Source organism: Coloeus monedula (genome assembly GCF_965178545.1).
Source record: "Coloeus monedula genome assembly, chromosome: 33".
NCBI classification, from domain to species: Eukaryota; Metazoa; Chordata; class Aves; order Passeriformes; family Corvidae; genus Coloeus; species Coloeus monedula.
In genome coordinates, this window is record NC_138813.1 from 2,806,075 (window position 1) to 2,824,178 (window position 18,104).

General features: G+C 53.6%; 2 protein-coding genes across 4 annotated transcripts in view; both read left to right on the forward strand.

The window, feature by feature from the left end:
• RELB (RELB proto-oncogene, NF-kB subunit) overlaps nucleotides 1-4,804 on the forward strand; it is a 34,789-nt gene extending 29,985 nt beyond the window's left edge. For both annotated transcript variants that reach the window (XM_082299623.1, XM_082299624.1), the window contains 2 exons: nucleotides 2,213-2,290; nucleotides 4,429-4,804. In XM_082299623.1, the coding sequence (XP_082155749.1) occupies nucleotides 2,213-2,290; nucleotides 4,429-4,661 (311 nt within the window). In that variant the 3' untranslated portion in view covers nucleotides 4,662-4,804. The remainder of the gene's footprint in view (nucleotides 1-2,212; nucleotides 2,291-4,428) is intronic.
• A 6,169-nt stretch (nucleotides 4,805-10,973) lies between these two features.
• The window catches only part of CLASRP (CLK4 associating serine/arginine rich protein), a 53,200-nt gene continuing 46,069 nt past the window's right edge, over nucleotides 10,974-18,104 (forward strand). For both annotated transcript variants that reach the window (XR_014227172.1, XM_082299615.1), the window contains exons 1-2: nucleotides 10,974-10,982; nucleotides 14,851-16,512. Coding sequence is in view for 1 of the 2 variants with exons in the window: in XM_082299615.1 (XP_082155741.1) it covers nucleotides 16,414-16,512 (99 nt within the window). In the remaining variant the exon portion in view is untranslated. The remainder of the gene's footprint in view (nucleotides 10,983-14,850; nucleotides 16,513-18,104) is intronic.

Sequence of the window (18,104 nt, forward strand, 5' to 3'; positions counted from 1 at the left end):
CCGGGAACCTCCCGGGACCCCCTGGAACCCCCCGGGAACCCCCAAAACCCCCTGGAACCCCCTCAGGAACCGCCCGGGAACCGCCCAGGACCCCCCCGGGACCCCCCTGGAACCCCCCGGGAACCCCCCAAAACCCCCTGGAACCCCCTCAGGAACCGCCCGGGAACCCCCCGGGACCCCCCCAGGAACCCCCCGGGACCCCCCCAGGAACCCCCCGGGACCCCCTGGAACCCCCCGGAACCTCCCGGGACCCCCTGGAACCCCCCCCGGGACCCTCCGGGAACCCCCCAAAACCCCCTGGAACCCCCTCAGGAACCGCCCGGGAACCCCCCGGGACCCCCCCAGGAACCCCCCGGGACCCCCTGGAACCCCCCGGAACCTCCCGGGACCCCCTGGAACCCCCCGGAACCTCCCGGGACCCCCTGGAACCCCCTGGAACCCCCCGGGAACCCCCAAAACCCCCTGGAACCCCCCCAGGAACCCCCCGGGACCCCCAGGAACCCCCCGGGAACCCCCAAAACCCCCGGGAACCCCCCGGGAACCCCCAAAACCCCCTGGAACCCCCCCGGGACCCTCCGGGACCCCCCAAAACCCCCTGGAACCCCCCCGGGAACCTCCGGGACCCCCCGGGACCCCCCCAGGAACCCCCCGGGACCCCCTGGAACCCCCCCGGAACCTCCCGGGACCCCCCAAAACCCCCTGGAACCCCCCGGGAACCCCCAAAACCCCCCTGGAACCCCCCCGGGACCCTCCGGGACCCCCCAAAACCCCCTGGAACCCCCCCAGGAACCCCCCGGGACCCTCTGGAACCCCCCGGAACCTCCCGGGACCCCCCAAAACCCCCTGGAACCCCCCGGGAACCCCCAAAACCCCCTGGAACCCCCCCGGGACCCCCCAGGAACCCCCCGGGACCCCCAGGAATCCCCCGGGAACCCCCCGGGATTGGGGTGGGGGGCGGGGAATCCCCCGGGAACCCCCGGAACCCCCCCCAAGACCCCCCGGCAATCCCCCGAAATCCCCCGGGACCCCCTGGAACCCTCCCGGGACCCCCCAAAACCCCCTGGAACCCCCCCGGGAACCCCCAAAACCCCCTGGAACCCCCGGGACCCCCCAGGATTGGGGTGGGGGGCGGGGAACCCCCCCGGGGAGGGGGAGGGGCAGGGCGGGGTCACTTTGGGGTCACTTTGGGCTGGAATTTGGGGTCTGGGGGACCCCTGGGGGGGGCTGGGGGGGGAATTTCGGGGGAAATTTGGGGGATTTAGGGGGAATTTCGGGGAATTTCATGGATGTGGGGGGGATTTAGGGGGAAATTTTGGGGATTTTGGGGGGATTTTGGGGAATTTCAGGGATTTTGGGGGGTATTTAGGGGGAATTTGGGGGATTTTGGGGGAATTTTGGGGAATTTTCGGGGATTTTCGGGGAATTTCAGGGATTTTGGGAGGTATTTAGGGGGAATTTGGGGGATTTTGGGGGGATTTGGGGCATTTTGGGGATTTAGGGGGAAATTCAAGGATTTTGGGGGGTATTTAGGGGGAATTTTGGGGATTTTGGGGGGATTTAGGGGGAGTTTCAGAGAATTTAATGGATTTTGGGGGGATTTAGGGGAAATTTTGGGGATTTAGGGGGAATTTCAGGGATTTGGGGGGGAATTTGGGGGATTTGGGGGGGATTTAAGGGGAGTTTTAGAGAATTTGGGGAATTTCGGGGGGATTTAGGGGAAATTTGGGGGATTTGGGAGCAATTTAGGGGGAATTTCAGGGATTTCGGGGGGATTTTGGGAGGGTTTTGGGGGGAATTTCAGAGAAATTGGGGAATTTAGGGGGAATTTCAGAGATTTTCGGGGGGATTTAGGGGGAATTTCGGGGGGATTTAGGGGGAATTTCGGGGATTTTGGGGGAATTTTGGGGATTTTGGGGGGATTTCAGGGATTTTGGGGGATTTAGGGGGGATTTGGGGGGAATTTCAGGGGGATTTGGGGGGAATTCCATGGATTTTGGGGGGATTTAGGGGGAATTTTGGGGATTTGGGGGGATTTAGGGGGAATTTCGGGGGCATTTAGGGGGGATTTTGGGGGGAAATTCGGGAATTTTGGGGAATTTTGGGAATTTCGGGGGCATGTAGGGGAAATTTGGGGGATTTTGGGGTGTTTAGGGGGGAATTTCAGGGAATTTCGGGGACTTGGGGCCGCTGTGACCCCTCCGGACCCCCCCAGATCCGTTCGGGATCGAGGCCAAGAGGAGGAAGAAGCCCCCGGGGTACCTGGAGCACTTCATCCCCCTGGGCCCGCCAGGTGAGCACCCAAAAAACCCCAAAATCCCCCCAAAATCCTCACCCAAATCCTCCCCAAAATCCCCCCCAAAAGCCCCAAAAATCTCCCCCAAATCCACCCCAAATCCACCCCAAATCCACCCCAAAATCCCCCCAAATCCCCCCCAAATCTCCCCAAATCCCCATTTCCCACCCCAAATCCCCCCCAAAATCCCCCAAATCCTCCCCAAATCTCCCCAAAATCCCCCAAATCCTCCCCAAATCTTCCCCCAAATCCCCCCCAAATCCACCCCAAAATCCCCCCCAAATCTCCCCAAAATCCCCCAAATCCTCCCCAAAATCCCCCCCAAAATCCCCCCCAAAATCCCACCCAAAATCCCCCCAAAATCCTCCCCAAATCCCCCAAAATCCCCATTTCCCACCCCAAAACCCCCCCAAATCCCAAAATCCCCCCAAATCCCCCAAATCCTCCCCAAAATCCTCCCCAAATCCCCCAAAATCCCCATTTCCCACCCCAAATCCCAAAATCCCCCCAAATCCCCCCAAAATCCCCCCCAAAATCCCCCCAAATCCCCCCCCAAATCCTCCCCAAAATCCCCAAAATCCTCCCCAAAATCCCCCCCAAATCCCCATTTCCCACCCCAAATCCCCCCCAAATCCCAAAATCCCCCCAAATCCCCAAAATCCCCCCAAAATCCTCCCCAAATCCCCCAAAATCCCCATTTCCCACCCCAAATCCCCCCCAAATCCCAAAATCCCCCCAAATCCCCCCAAAATCCCCCCAAAATCCCCCCCAAAATCCCCCCAAATCCCCCCCCAAATCCTCCCCAAAATCCCCAAAATCCTCCCCAAAATCCCCCCCAAATCCCCATTTCCCACCCCAAATTCCCCCCAAATCCCAAAATCCCCAAAATCCCCCCAAATCCTCCCCCAAATCCTCCCCAAAATCCCCCCCAAAACCCCCCCAAATCCCAAAATCCCCCCAAATCCCCATTTCCCGCCCCAAAACCTCCCCAAAACCCAAAATGCCCCCAAAATCCCCCCAAATCCCAAAAATTCCCCCAAAATCCCCATTTCCCCCCCAAAATCCCCAATCCCCCTCCTCAACCCCAAATTTCTCCCCTCAAAACCCCCAAATTTCCCCCGAAATCCCAAATTTTCCCCCCAAAATCCCCAAATTTTCCCCCGAAATCCCAAATTTTCCCCCCAAAATCCCCATTTCCCCCCTAAAATCCCAAATTTCCCCCCCAAAATCCCAAAATTCCCCCCAAACCCCCAAATTTCCACCCCAAAATCCCAATTTTCCCCCAAAAAACCCCAATTTCCCCCCCAAAATCCCAAAATTCCCCCCCCAAATTCCCAAATTCCCCCCCCAAAATCCCAAATTCCCCCCCCAAATCCCCATTTCCCCCCCTCAATCCCCCCCAAATTCCCAAATTTCCCCCCTCAATTCCCAATTTCCCCCCCAAATCCCCAAAATTCCCCTCAAAATCCCCAAAATTCCCCTCAAAATCCCAAATTCCCCCCCCAAATTCCCCCCCAAATTCCCAAATTTCCCCCCAAACCCCCAAATTTCCACCCCCGAAATCCCCATTTCCCCCCCAAACCCCCAAATTTCCCCCCCAAATTCCCAAATTCCCCCCAAAATCCCAAAATTCCCCCCCAAATCCCCAAATTCCCCCCCAAATTCCCAATTTCCCCCCCAAACCCCCAAATTTCCACCCCCGAAATCCCCATTTCCCCCCCAAACCCCCAAATTTCCCCCCCAAATTCCCAAATTTCCCCCCTCAATTCCCAAATTTCCCCCCCAAACCCCCAAATTTCCCCCCCAAATTCCCAAATTTCCCCCCTCAATTCCCAATTTCCCCCCCAAAACCCCAGAATTCCCCCCCAAATCCCCAAATTTCCCCCCAAAACCCCAAAATTCCCCCCCAAATCCCCAAATTTCCCCCCAAATCCCCAAAATTCCCCTCAAAATCCCCAAAATTCCCCTCAAAATCCCAAATTCCCCCCCAAATTCCCAAATTCCCCCCCAAATCCCCAAATTTCCCCCCCCAAATCCCCATTTCCCCCCCTCAATTCCCAAATTTCCCCCCCAAATCCCCAAAATCCCCCCCAAATCCCCAAATTTCCCCCCTCACTCCCCCTTTCCCCCCCCAGACGCCGCTTTCCCGTCGGATCCGGAGCCTCTGGAGCCCCTTCCCCAAATTTTCGCCCCCTTCGCCCCTCCCCCCCCCTTCCCCCCTCTCTTTTCCCCCCCGGAATTCCCGATTTTTCCGGGCCCGGAGCTGCTGGCGGAGCCCCTGGGACCCCTCCCCCACCCCCCCGCTGGGGACCCCCCCCCAATTTCCAGCCTCGTGGGGTCCCACATGTTCCCGGGGGGGGAGGGGTGACGAGTCCACCCCAAAATCCCCTCCCAAAATCTCCCTGAATCCCCTCAAATCCCACAAAATCCCCCCCAAAATCCACTGAGATCCCACAAATCTCCCCAAAATCCACTGGGATTCCCCCTAAATCCCCTCAAATCCCCCTAAAATCCCCCCCAAAATCCACTGAGATCCCACAAATCTCCCCAAAATCCACTGGGATTCCCCCTAAATCCCCCCAATTCCCCCCAAAATCCCCCTAAATCCCCCAAATCCCCCCAAAATCCACTGGGATCCCCCCCAAATCTCCCCCAATCCCACAAATCCCCCCAAAATCCACTGGGATCCCCCCCAAAATCCACTGGGATTCCCCCGAAACCCCCCCTTAAGTTCCCCCCAAAATCTCCCTAAATCCCCCCAAATCCCACAAAATTCCCCCAAATTCCCCCCAAAATCCACTGGGATTCCCCCTAAATCCCCCCAAATCCCCCCAAAATCCCCCTAAATCCCACAAATCCCCCCAAAATCCACTGGGATCCCCCCCAAAATCCCCCTAAATCCCCCAAATCCCCCCAAAATCCACTGGGATCCCCCCCAAAATCCACTGGGATTCCCCCTAAATCCCCCCTTAAGATCCCCCCAAAATCTCCCTAAATCCCCCCAAATCCCCCCAAAATTCCCCCCAAATCCACTGGGATCCCACAAATCCCCCCAAAATCCACTGGGATTCCCCCAAAATCCACTGGGATTCCCCCTAAATCCCCCCAAAATCTCCCTAAATCCCCCCAAATCCCACAAAATTCCCCCAAATTCCCCCCAAAATCCACTGGGATTCCCCCGAAATCCCCCCTAAATTCCCCCCCAAATCCCCCTAAATCCCACAAATCCCCCCAAAATCCACTGGGATTCCCCCAAATCCACTGGGATTCCCCCTAAATCCCCCCAAATCCCTCAAAATTCCCCCCAAATCCACTGGGATCCCACAAATCCCCCCTAAATTCCCCCCAAAATCTCCCTAAATCCCCCCAAATCCCACAAAATTCCCCCAAATTCCCCCCCAAATCCTCTGGCATCTCCCCCAAATCCTCCCAAAATCCCCTAAATCCCACAAAATCCCCCAAATCCCCCCCAAATCCCCCAAAATTCCCCCAAAATCCACTGGGATCCCACAAATCCCCCCAAAATCCACTGGGATTCCCCCCAAATCCTCCTCAAAATCCCCCCAAATGCCCCAAAATCCACTGGGATCCCCCCTAAATCCCCCCCAAATCTCCCCAATCCCCCCCAAATCTCCCTAAATCCCCCCCAATTCCCTAAAATCCCACAAAATCCCCCCAAATTCCCCCCCAAATCCACTGGGATCCCCCCAAATCCCCCCTAAGTTCCCCCCAAAATCTCCCAAAATCCCCCAAATTCCCCCTAAATCTTCCCAAATCCCCCAAAATTCCCCCAAAATCCACTGGGATCCCACAAATCCCCCCAAAATCCACTGGGATTCCCCCCAAATCCTCCTCAAAATCCCCCCAAATGCCCCAAAATCCACTGGGATTCCCCCTAAATCCCCCCAAATTCCCTAAAATCCCACAAAATCCCCCCAAATTCCCCCCCAAATCCACTGGGATTCCCCCTAAATCTCCCAAATCCCCTAAAATCCCCCCAAATCCCCCCCAAATCCACTGGGATCCCCCAAAATCCCCCCAAAATCCCCCAAAATCCCCTGGGATGCCCCCAAAATCCCCCCAAAATCCCCCAAATCCCCCCCCAAATCCTCCAAAATTTCCCCCAATCCTCCCAAAATCCACTGGGATCCCCCCAAAATCCCCCCAAATCCCCCCCCAAATCCTCCAAAATTTCCCCCAATCCTCCCAAAATCCACTGGGATCCCCCCAAAATCCCCCCAAATCCACCCAAATCTCCCCAAAATCCCCAAAATCCCCCCCAAATCCTCCAAAATTCCCCCAAATCCTCCCAAAATCCACTGGGACCCCCCAAAAATCCCCCAAAATCCCCCCAAATCCCCCCAAAATCCCCCAAAATCCACTGGGATCCCCCCAAAATCCCCCAAATCCACCCAAATCCCCCCCAAATCCTCCAAAATTTCCCCCAATCCTCCCAAAATCCACTGGGATCCCCCCAAAATCCCCCCAAATCCACCCAAATCTCCCCAAAATCCCCCAAATCCCCCCCAAATCCTCCAAAATTTCCCCCAATCCTCCCAAAATCCACTGGGATCCCCCCAAAATCCCCCAAATCCACCCAAATCCCCCCAAAATCCCCCAAATCCCCCCCCAAATCCTCCAAAATTTCCCCCAATCCTCCCAAAATCCACTGGGATCCCCCCAAAATCCCCCCAAATCCACCCAAATCCCCCCAAAATCCCCCAAATCCCCCCCCAAATCCTCCAAAATTTCCCCCAATCCTCCCAAAATCCACTGGGACCCCCCAAAAATCCCCCAAAATCCCCCAAAATCCCCCCAAAATCCCCCAAAATCCACTGGGACCCCCGAAAAATCCCCCAAAATCTCCCCAAATCTCCCCAAAATCCCCCAAATCCCCCCCCAAATCCTCCAAAATCCCCCCAAATCCTCCCAAAATCCACTGGGACCCCCCAAAAATCCCCCAAAATCCCCCCAAATCCCCCCAAAATCCCCCCAAATCCCCCCAAAATCCCCCAAATCCCCCCCCAAATCCTCCAAAATCCCCCCAAAATCCACTGGGACCCCCAAAAAATCCCCCCAAATCTCCCCAAAATCCCCCCAAAATCCCCCAAATCCCCCCCCAAATCCTCCAAAATTTCCCCAAATCCTCCCAAAATCCACTGGGACCCCCCAAAAATCCCCCCAAATCCCCCCAAAATCCCCCAAAATCCCCCAAATCCCCCCAAAATCCCCCAAATCCCCCCCCAAATCCTCCAAAATTCCCCCAAATCCCCTCAAAATCCCCTGGGATCCCCCCAAAATCCCCCCAAAATCCCCCCAAACTCCCCCAGAATTCCCGAAATTCCCGAGGGGGATCGAAGGGATTTTTTCCCCCTCCCCCAAATCCCAAAAATTTGGGGCCCCTCCCCCCCCCGATCCCGGCCTGGCCGGACCCCCCCGGGAAGGGAAATTCCCGATTTTCCCCTTTTTTTGCACTATTATTTATGGGGGAGAATTCCCGCCGGGCTTTGGGGGGAATTCCCGGGATTTCGGGGAGAATTCCTGAAATTTTGGGGGGAATTCCTGGGATTTTGGGTGAATTTCCAGGATTTTGGGGGGAATTCCTGGGATTTTGGGTGAATTTCCAGGATTTTGCGGGGAATTTCCAGGATTTTGGGGGGAATTCCCGGGATTTCGGGGAGAATTCCTGAAATTCTGGGGGGAATTCCCAGGATTTTGGGTGAATTTCCAGGATTTTGGGGGGAATTTCCAGGATTTTGGGTGAATTCCCAGGATTTTGGGGGGAATTCCCGAGATTTCGGGGAGAATTCCTGAATTTTTGGGGGGAATTCCCGGGATTTCGGGTGAATTTCCAGGATTTTGGGGGGAATTCCCGGGATTTCGGGGGGAATTCCTGAATTTTTGGGGGGAATTCCCGAGATTTTGGGTGAATTTCCAGGATTTTGGGGGGAATTCCCGGGATTTTGGGTGAATTTCCAGGATTTTGGGGGGAATTCCCGGGATTTTGGGGGGAATTCCTGAAATTTTGGGGGGAATTCCCAGGATTTCGGGTGAATTTCCAGGATTTTGGGGGGAATTCCCAGGATTTTGGGGGGAATTCCCGAGATTTTGGGCAGGATTCCTGAAATTTTGGGTGAATTTCCAGGATTTTGGGGGGAATTCCCGGGATTTTGGGGGGAATTCCTGAGATTTTGGGCAGAATTCCCGAAATTTTGGGTGAATTTCCAGGATTTTGGGGGGAATTCCCGGGATTTTGGGGGGAATTCCTGAGATTTTGGGCAGAATTCCCGAAATTTTGGGTGAATTTCCAGGATTTTGGGGGGAATTCCCGAGATTTTGGGCAGAATTCCTGAAATTTTGGGTGAATTTCCAGGATTTTGGGGGGAATTCCCGGGATTTCGGGGAGAATTCCTGAAATTCTGGGGGGAATTCCCGAAATTTTGGGTGAATTTCCAGGATTTTGGGGGGAATTCCCGGGATTTTGGGTGAATTCCCAGGATTTTGGGGGGAATTCACGGGATTTTGGGTGAATTTCCAGGATTTTGGGGGGAATTTCCAGGATTTTGGGGGGAATTCCCGAGATTTTGGGCAGGATTCCTGAAATTTTGGGTGAATTTCCAGGATTTTGGGGGGAATTCCCGGGATTTTGGGGGGAATTCCTGAGATTTTGGGCAGAATTCCCGAAATTTTGGGTGAATTTCCAGGATTTTGGGCAGAATTTCCGGGATTTTGGGCAGAATTTCCAGGATTTTGGGCAGAATTATCGAGATTTTGGGGGAAATTCCTGAAATTTTGGGTGAATTTCCAGGATTTTGGGGGGAATTCCCGGGATTTTGGGTGAATTTCCAGGATTTTGGGGGGAATTCCCGGGATTTTGGGGGGAATTCCTGAGATTTTGGGCAGAATTCCCGAAATTTTGGGTGAATTTCCAGGATTTTGGGCAGAATTTCCGGGATTTTGGGCAGAATTTCCGGGATTTTGGGCAGAATTATCAAGATTTTGGGGGAAATTCCTGAAATTTTGGGTGAATGTCGAGGATTTTGGGTGGAATTATCGAGATTTCGGGCGGGTATTCCCGGGATTTTGAGCGGAATTCCCGGGATTTTGGGGAAAATAAAGCCATGGATGGACAGCCAGGAGTTGTTTGTGGGGACTGGGAGGGACTGGGAAGGAACTGAGGGGCACTGGGAGGGACTGGGAGGGGATTGGGAGAGACTGGGAGGGACTGGGAGGGGATTGGGAGGGCACTGGGAGGGACTGGGAAGGAACTGGAGGGAACTGGGAAGGCGCTGGGAGGGACTGGGAGGGCACTGGGGGCACTGGGAGGGACTGGGAGGGCACTGGGGGGTACTGGGATGCACTGGGAGGGCACTGGGAGGGTGCTGGGAGGGAACTGGGAGGCACTGGGAGGGCACTGGGAGGGCACTGGGAGGCACTGGGGGCACTGGGAGGCACTGGGAGGGCACTGGGAGGGCACTGGGGGCACTGGGAGGCACTGGGAGGCACTGGGAGGGCACTGGGGGCACTGGGAGGCACTGGGAGGGCACTGGGAGGCACTGGGAAACACTGGGAGGGCACTGGGAGGGCACTGGGGGCACTGGGAGGCACTGGGAGGCACTGGGAGGGCACTGGGAGGGCACTGGGGGCACTGGGGGACACTGGGGGCACTGGGGGCACTGGGAGGGCACTGGGAGGCACTGGGAGGCACTGGGAGGGCACTGGGAGGCGCTGGGAGGCACTGGGAGGGCACTGGGGGCACTGGGAGGCACTGGGAGGCACTGGGAGGGCGCTGGGAGGGCACTGGGGGCACTGGGGGACACTGGGGGCACTGGGGGCACTGGGGGACACTGGGGGCACTGGGAGGCACTGGGAGGGCACTGAGGGGCACTGGGAGGGCACTGAGGGGCACTGGGAGGCACTGGGAGGGCACTGGGAGGGCACTGGGAGGCACTGGGAGGGCACTGGGAGGGCACTGGGGGCACTGGGAGGCACTGGGGGCACTGGGAGGCACTGGGAGGGCACTGGGAGGGCACTGGGGGCACTGGGAGGCACTGGGGGACACTGGGGGCACTGGGGGCACTGGGAGGGACTGGGAGGGCACTGGGAGGGCACTGGGAGGCACTGGGAGGCACTGGGAGGGCACTGGGAGGCACTGGGGGCACTGGGAGGGCACTGAGGGCACTGGGAGGCACTGGGAGGCACTGGGGGCACTGGGAGGGCACTGAGGGCACTGGGAGGGCACTGGGAGGCACTGGGGGCACTGGGAGGGCACTGGGAGGGCACTGGGAGGCACTGGGAGGGCACTGAGGGCACTGGGAGGGCGCTGGCACCGGCCCCAGTCCGGCCCAGTAGCGAACTGGGAACAGAACCCGGAAGAGAACGGCTCAAGCCCCGCCCACCCTCAGACCACGCCCCCTCCACAAGCCCCGCCCCAATCCCGCTCTCACACCAAGCCACGCCCCCTCACGTAGACCCCGCCCCAGCCTCGCTCTCACCCAAACCACGCCCCCCCTCCCCAAGCCCCGCCCCAGCCTCGCTCTCACCCAAACCACGCCCCCTCCCCAAAGCCCCGCCCCAGCCTCGCTCTCACCCAAACCACGCCCCCTCACAAGCCCCCCGCCCCCTCTCTTCATCCCTCACTTCCGCTTCCGCCTCTCCCCACTTCCGCTTCCGGGCGGCGCCGGCGGCGGTGAGCGGCGATGGCGGCGGCGCCGCTTCCCCAATGAACCCTTAATGAGCCCCCCCTCATTAACCCCGTCCTTCCTCCCCGCCTTAATGAGCCCCCCCCTCATTAACCCCGTCCTTCCTCCCCGCCTTAATGAGCCCCCCCTCATTAACCCCGTCCTTCCTCCCCGCCTTAATGAGCCCCCCCTCATTAACCCCGTCCTTCCTCCCCGCCTTAATGAGCCCCCCCTCATTAACCCCGCCCTCACCCTCAGCGCTCCCCCCGCCCCTCCCCCCCCCGCTGTATTCCCGCTTTTCCTCTTCCCGGTGCCGCCGTCCTTCCCGGTGCCCCCCCCCCCCGTTATTTCCGGTCCCGCTTTAGTCCCGGTTTAATTCCCGGTCCCGCTTTAATTCCCGTTCCCGGTTTAGTCCCGGTTTAATTCCCATTCCCGGTTTAATTCCCATTCCCGGTTTAATTCCCAGTCCCGGTTTAATTCCCGGTCCCGGTTTAATTCCCATTCCCGGTTTAATTCCCGGTTTAATTCCCGTTCCCGGTTTAATTCCCGTTCCCGGTTTAGTCCCGGTTTAATTCCCGGTCCCGGTTTAATTCCCATTCCCGGTTTAATTCCCGGTTTAATTCCCATTCCCGGTTTAATTCCCGTTCCCGGTTTAATTCCCGGTTTAATTCCCGGTCCCGGTTTAATTCCCGTTCCCGGTTTAGTCCCGGTTTAATTCCCGGTCCCGGTTTAATTCCCATTCCCGGTTTAATTCCCATTCCCGGTTTAGTCCCGGTTTAATTCCCATTCCCGCTTTAGTCCCGGTTTAATTCCCATTCCCGGTTTAATTCCCATTCCCGGTTTAATTCCCGTTCCCGGTTTAGTCCCGGTTTAATTCCCGGTCCCGGTTTAGTCCCGGTTTAATTCCTATTCCCGGTTTAATTCCCGTTCCCGGTCCCGGTTTAATTCCCGTTCCCGGTTTAATTCCCGTTCCCGCTTTAGTCCCGGTTTAATTCCCGTTCCCGCTTTAGTCCCGGTTTAATTCCCGGTCCCGGTTTAGTCCCGGTTTAATTCCCATTCCCGGTTTAATTCCCATTCCCGGTTTAATTCCCGTTCCCGGTTTAGTCCCGGTTTAATTCCCGGTCCCGCTTTAGTCCCGGTTTAATTCCCGGTCCCGGTTTAATTCCCGTTCCCGGTTTAATTCCCGGTCCCGCTTTAGTCCCGGTTTAATTCCCATTCCCGGTTTAATTCCCATTCCCGGTTTAATTCCCATTCCCGGTTTAATTCCCGGTCCCGGTTTAATTCCCGTTCCCTCCCTTTTTCTCGTTTCCCGCCTTTTTATCCCACTTTCCCTTTTTTATTCCCGTTTTTCGTCCTCTTTCCTCCCCTTTATTCCCAATTTAATTCCCATTTTTCCCTGGTTTTGATTCCCATTTTCCCCCGTTTTCCCCCATTTTTAATTCCCATTTATTCCCATTTTCCCCCATTTTTAATTCCCATTTATTCCCATTTTTCCCCATTCCTTTCCCCCCTTTTTCCCCATTTATTCCCATTTTTAATTCCCATTTATTCCCATTTTTAATTCCCATTTATTCCCATTTTTAATTCCCACTTATTCCCATTTTTAATTCCCATTTATTCCCATTTTGCCCCATTCCTTTCCCCCCTTTTTCCCCATTTATTCCCAGTTTTAATTCCCACTTATTCCCATTTTTAATTCCCATTTATTCCCATTTCCCCCATTCCCATTCCCCCCTTTTTTCCCACTTTTTAATTCCCAGTAATTCCCAATTTAATTCCCATTTATTCTCATTTTTAATTCCAATTCATTCCCCTTTTCAATTCCCATTTATTCCCAATTTAATTCCCAGTAATTCCCATTTTTATTCCCATTCCCCCCTTTTTTTCCCCATTCCCATCCCCCCTTTTTTCCCGTTTTTAATTCCCATTTTAATTCTCATTTATTCCCATTTTTATTTCCCATTTATTCCCATTTTTGATTCCCACTTATTCCCAATTTAATTCCCATTTTTTCCCATTTTTAATTCCCATTTTTTCCCATTTTAATTCCCATTTATTCCTGATTTAATTCCCTTTTTTTTAATTCCCTTTTTTTTTCCATTTTAATTCCCATTTATTCCTAATTTAATTCCCATTTTTTTAATTCCCATTTTTCCCCATTTTTAATTCCCATTTATTTCTGATTTAATTCCCATTTTTTAATTCCCATTTTTTTCCCATTTTAATTCCCATTTATTCCTGATTTAATTTAATTCCCATTTTTTAATTCCCATTTTTTCCCATTTTTTCCCATTTATTCCTAATTTAATTCCCATTTTTTAATTCCCATTTTTTCCCATTTTAATTCCCATTTATTCCTGATTTAATTCCCTTTTTTTTAATTCCCTTTTTTTTTCCATTTTAATTCCCATTTATTCCTAATTTAATTCCCATTTTTTTAATTCCCATTTTTTCCCATTTTAATTCCCATTTATTCCTGATTTAATTTAATTCCCATTTTTTAATTCCCATTTTTTCCCATTTTTTCCCATTTATTCCTAATTTAATTCCCATTTTTTTAATTCCCATTTTTCCCCATTTTTAATTCCCATTTATTTCTGATTTAATTCCCATTTTTTAATTCCCATTTTTTCCCATTTTAATTCCCATTTATTCCTGATTTAATTTAATTCCCATTTTTTAATTCTCATTTTTTCCCATTTTAATTCCCATTTATTCCTGATTTAATTCCCATTTTTCAATTCCCATTCTTTCCCCATTTTTAATTCCAATTTATTCCTAATTTCATTGAATTCCCATTTTTTAATTCCCATTTTTTTCCCATTTTTAATTCCTATTTATTCCTGATTTAATTCCCATTTTTTATTTCCCTTTTTTTTCCCATTTTAATTCCCGTTTATTCCTGATTTAATTGAATTCCCATTTTTTAATTCCCATTTTTCCCCATTTTTAATTCCCATTTATTCCTAATTTAAGTCCCATTTTTTAATTCCCATTTTTTCCCATTTTAATTCCCATTTATTCTTAATTTAATTGAATTCCCATGTTTTTAATTCCCATTTTTTCCCATTTTAATTCCCATTTATTCCTAATTCCGTTGAATTCCCATTTTTTAATTCCCATTTTTTCCCATTTTTAATTCCCATTTATTCCTGATTTAATTCCCATTTTTTAATTCCCATTTGTCTCCATTTTAATTCCCATTTATTCCTGATTTTATTTAATTCCCATTTTTTAATTCCCTTTTTTTTCCCATTTTAATTCCCATTTATTCCTAATTTAATTCCCATTTTTTAATTCCCATTTTTTCCCATTTTAATTCCCATTTATTCCTGATTTAATTCCCATTTTTTAATTCCCATTTTTTAATTCCCATTTATCTCCATTTTAATTCCCATTTATTCCTGATTTAATTGAATTCCTATTTTTCAATTCCCTTTTTTTTCCCATTTTAATTCCCATTTATTCCTGATTTAATTCCCATTTTTTAATTCCCTTTTTTTTCCCATTTTAATTCCCATTTATTCCTGATTTAATTCCCATTTTTTAATTCCCATTTTTTTCCCATTTTAATTCCCATTTATTCCTGATTTTATTTAATTCCCATTCTTTAATTCCCATTTATCCCTGTTTTTATTTCCCATTTATTCTTAATTTAATTGAATTCCCATTTTTTAATTCCCATTTTTTCCCATTTTTAATTCCCATTTATTCCTAATTTCATTGAATTCCCATTTTTTAATTCCTTTTTTTTTCCCATTTTTATCCCCATTTTTTCTCATTCCCTTTTTTCCCCATTTTTCCCCATTTTTCCATTCCCATCCCCCCTTGATTCCCATTTTCCCCCCATCCCAAAATTCTCCTTTTTCCTTCCAGGACCGGCTCCTCCCCCCCTCCCCCCCTCCCCCAGCTCCCGGAAGAAACCTCGGGAATCTTCTGGAATTCCGGGAATCCTCGGGAATTTCGGGAAGCCTCAGGAATTGCAGGAATCCTCCGGAATCCTCTGGAATTCCAGGAATCCTCCGGAAGTTTGGGAAGCCTCGGGAATTTCGGGAAGCCTCGGGAAGCCTCTGGAACTTTGGGAATCGCGGGAATCCTCCGGAATCGTGGGAATTCTTGGGAATCTCGGGAATCCTCTGGAATCGTGGGAATTCTTGGGAATCTTGGGCAGCCTCCGGAATCTTGGGAATCCTCTGGAATCTCGGGAAGCCTCGGGAATCTCGGGAATCCTCCGGAATCCTCGGGAGGCCTTGGGAAGCCTCGGGAATCGTGGGAATCCTCGGGAATCGCAGGAATTCTTGGGAATCTCGGGAATCCTCCGGAATCTCGGGAGTCCTCCGGAATTCTGGGAAGCCTCGGGAAGTCTCTGGGATCGTGGGAATTCTCCGGAATCTGGGGAAGTCTCGGGAATTTCGGGAGTCCTCCAGAATTCCGGGAAGCCTCGGGAATCTCGGGAATCCTCGGGAATCTTGGGAATCATCCAGAATTGCAGGAATCCTTGGGAATCGCGGGAATCCTCGGGAATCTCGGGAATCCTCAGGAATCTCGGGAATCCTCCGGAATCTCGGGAAGCCTCTGGAATCTCAGGAATCCTTGGGAAGCCTCGGGAATCTCGGGAACCCTCCAGAATTGCGGGAATCCTTGGGAATCGCGGGAATCCTCGGGAATCCTCAGGAATCCTCAGGAATCTTGGGCAGCCTCGGGAATCTCGGGAATCCTCTGGAATCTCGGGAATCCTCTGGAATTGCAGGAAACTCGGGAGCCGCAGGAATCTTGGGAACCCTCCAGAATCGCGGGAATCCTTGGGAATCGCGGGAATCCTCTGGAATCTTGGGAATCCTCCGGAATCTTGGGAATCCTCGGGAATTTTGGGAACCTCGGGAAGCCTCGGGAATCGCGGGAATCCTCGGGAATCTTGGGAATCCTCGGGAATCTCGGGAATCCTCTGGAATCTCGGGAATCCTCTGGAATTGCAGGAACCTCGGGAGCCGCGGGAATCTTGGGAACCCTCCAGAATCGCGGGAATCCTCCGGAATCTCGGGAATCCTCCGGAATCTTGGGCAGCCTCTGGAATCTTGGGAATCCTCGGGAATTTTGGGAACCTCGGGAAGCCTCGGGAATCTTGGGAATCCTTGGGAATCTTGGGAACCCTCGGGAATCGTGGGAATCCTCGGGAATCGTGGGAATCCTCGGGAATCGCAGGAATCCTCCGGAATCGCGGGAATCCTCGGGAATCTCGGGAATCCTTGGGAATCTTGGGCAGCCTCGGGAATCTCGGGACTCTCTGGAATCTCAGGAATCCTCGGGAAGCCTCGGCAATCTCGGGAACCCTCCGGAATCGCGGCAATCCTCGGGAATCTCGGCAATCCTCGGGAACCTCGGCAATCCTCGGGAAGCTCTGGAATTTCGGGAATTCCGGGGATTCCGGGAGGCGCGGGGATGTGGCACGAGGCGCGCAAGCACGAGCGGAAGCTGCGGGGGATGATGGTGGATTACAAGAAACGCGCCGAGCGCCGCCGGGAGTACTACGAGAAAATCGTGAGCGGGCCGGGACCAGTTTGGAGGGTCCTTGTCCCAGTTTGGGGGGGCCTGGACCAGTTTGAACCCAGTTTAGGGGGTCCTATCCCAGTTTGAACCCAGTTTGGGGGGGCCTTGTCCCAGTTTGGGGGGGCCTTGTCCCAGTTTGGGGGGGCTTTGTCCCAGTTTGGGGGGTCCTTGTCCCAGTTTGAACCCAGTTTGGGGGGCCTTGTCCCAGTTTGGGGGGGCCTTGTCCCAGTTTGGAGGGTCCTTGTCCCAGTTTAGGGGGTCCTATCCCAGTTTGAACCCAGTTGGGGGGGCCTTGTCCCAGTTTGGGGGGTCCTTGTCCCAGTTTGGGGGGTCCTTGTTCCAGTTGGAACCCAGTTGGGGGGGCCTTGTCCCAGTTTGGGGGGGCCTGGACCAGTTTGAACCCAGTTGGGGGGGCCTTGTCCCAGTTTGGGGGGGCCTGGACCAGTTTGGGGGGGCTTTGTCCCAGTTTGGGGGGTCCTTGTCCCAGTTTGGGGGGGCCTTGTCCCAGTTTGGGGGGTCCTTGTTCCAGTTGGAACCCAGTTGGGGGGTCCTTGTCCCAGTTTGGAGGGTCCTTGTCCCAGTTTGAACCCAGTTTGGGGGGTCCTTGTCCCAGTTTGAACCCAGTTTGGGGGGTCCTTGTCCCAGTTTGGGGGGGCCTAGACCAGTTTGGGGGGGGGCCTGGACCAGTTGGGGGGGGCCTTGTCCCAGTTTAGGGGGTCCTTGTTCCAGTTGGAACCCAGTTGGGGGGGCCTTGTCCCAGTTTGGGGGGTCCTTGTTCCAGTTGGAACCCAGTTGGGGGGGGCCTTGTCCCAGTTTGGGGGGGCCTGGACCAGTTTGGGGGGGCTTTGTCCCAGTTTAGGGGGTCCTTGTCCCAGTTTGAACCCAGTTTGGAGGGTCCTTGTCCCAGTTTGAACCCAGTTGGGGGGGCCTTGTCCCAGTTTGGGGGGGCCTAGACCAGTTTGGGGGGGGCCTGGACCAGTTTGGGGGGGCCTAGACCAGTTTGGGGGGGGCCTGGACCAGTTTGGGGGGGCTTTGTCCCAGTTTGGGGGGTCCTTGTCCCAGTTTGAACCCAGTTGGGGGGGCCTTGTCCCAGTTTGGGGGGGCCTGGACCAGTTTGAACCCAGTTTGGAGGGTCCTTGTCCCAGTTTGAACCCAGTTTGGGGGGTCCTTGTCCCAGTTTGAACCCAGTTGGGGGGGCCTTGTCCCAGTTTGGGGGGGCCTAGACCAGTTTGGGGGGGGCCTGGACCAGTTTGGGGGGGCCTAGACCAGTTTGGGGGGGGGCCTGGACCAGTTTGGGGGGGGGCCTGGACCAGTTTGGGGGGGCCTAGACCAGTTTGGGGGGGGCCTGGACCAGTTTGGGGGGGCCTTGTCCCAGTTTGGGGGGTCCTTGTTCCAGTTGGAACCCAGTTGGGGGGGCCTTGTCCCAGTTTGGGGGGGCCTGGACCAGTTTGGGGGGGCTTTGTCCCAGTTTGGGGGGTCCTTGTTCCAGTTGGAACCCAGTTGGGGGGGCCTTGTCCCAGTTTGGGGGGGCCTTGTCCCAGTTTGGAGGGTCCTTGTCCCAGTTTGGAGGGTCCTTGTCCCAG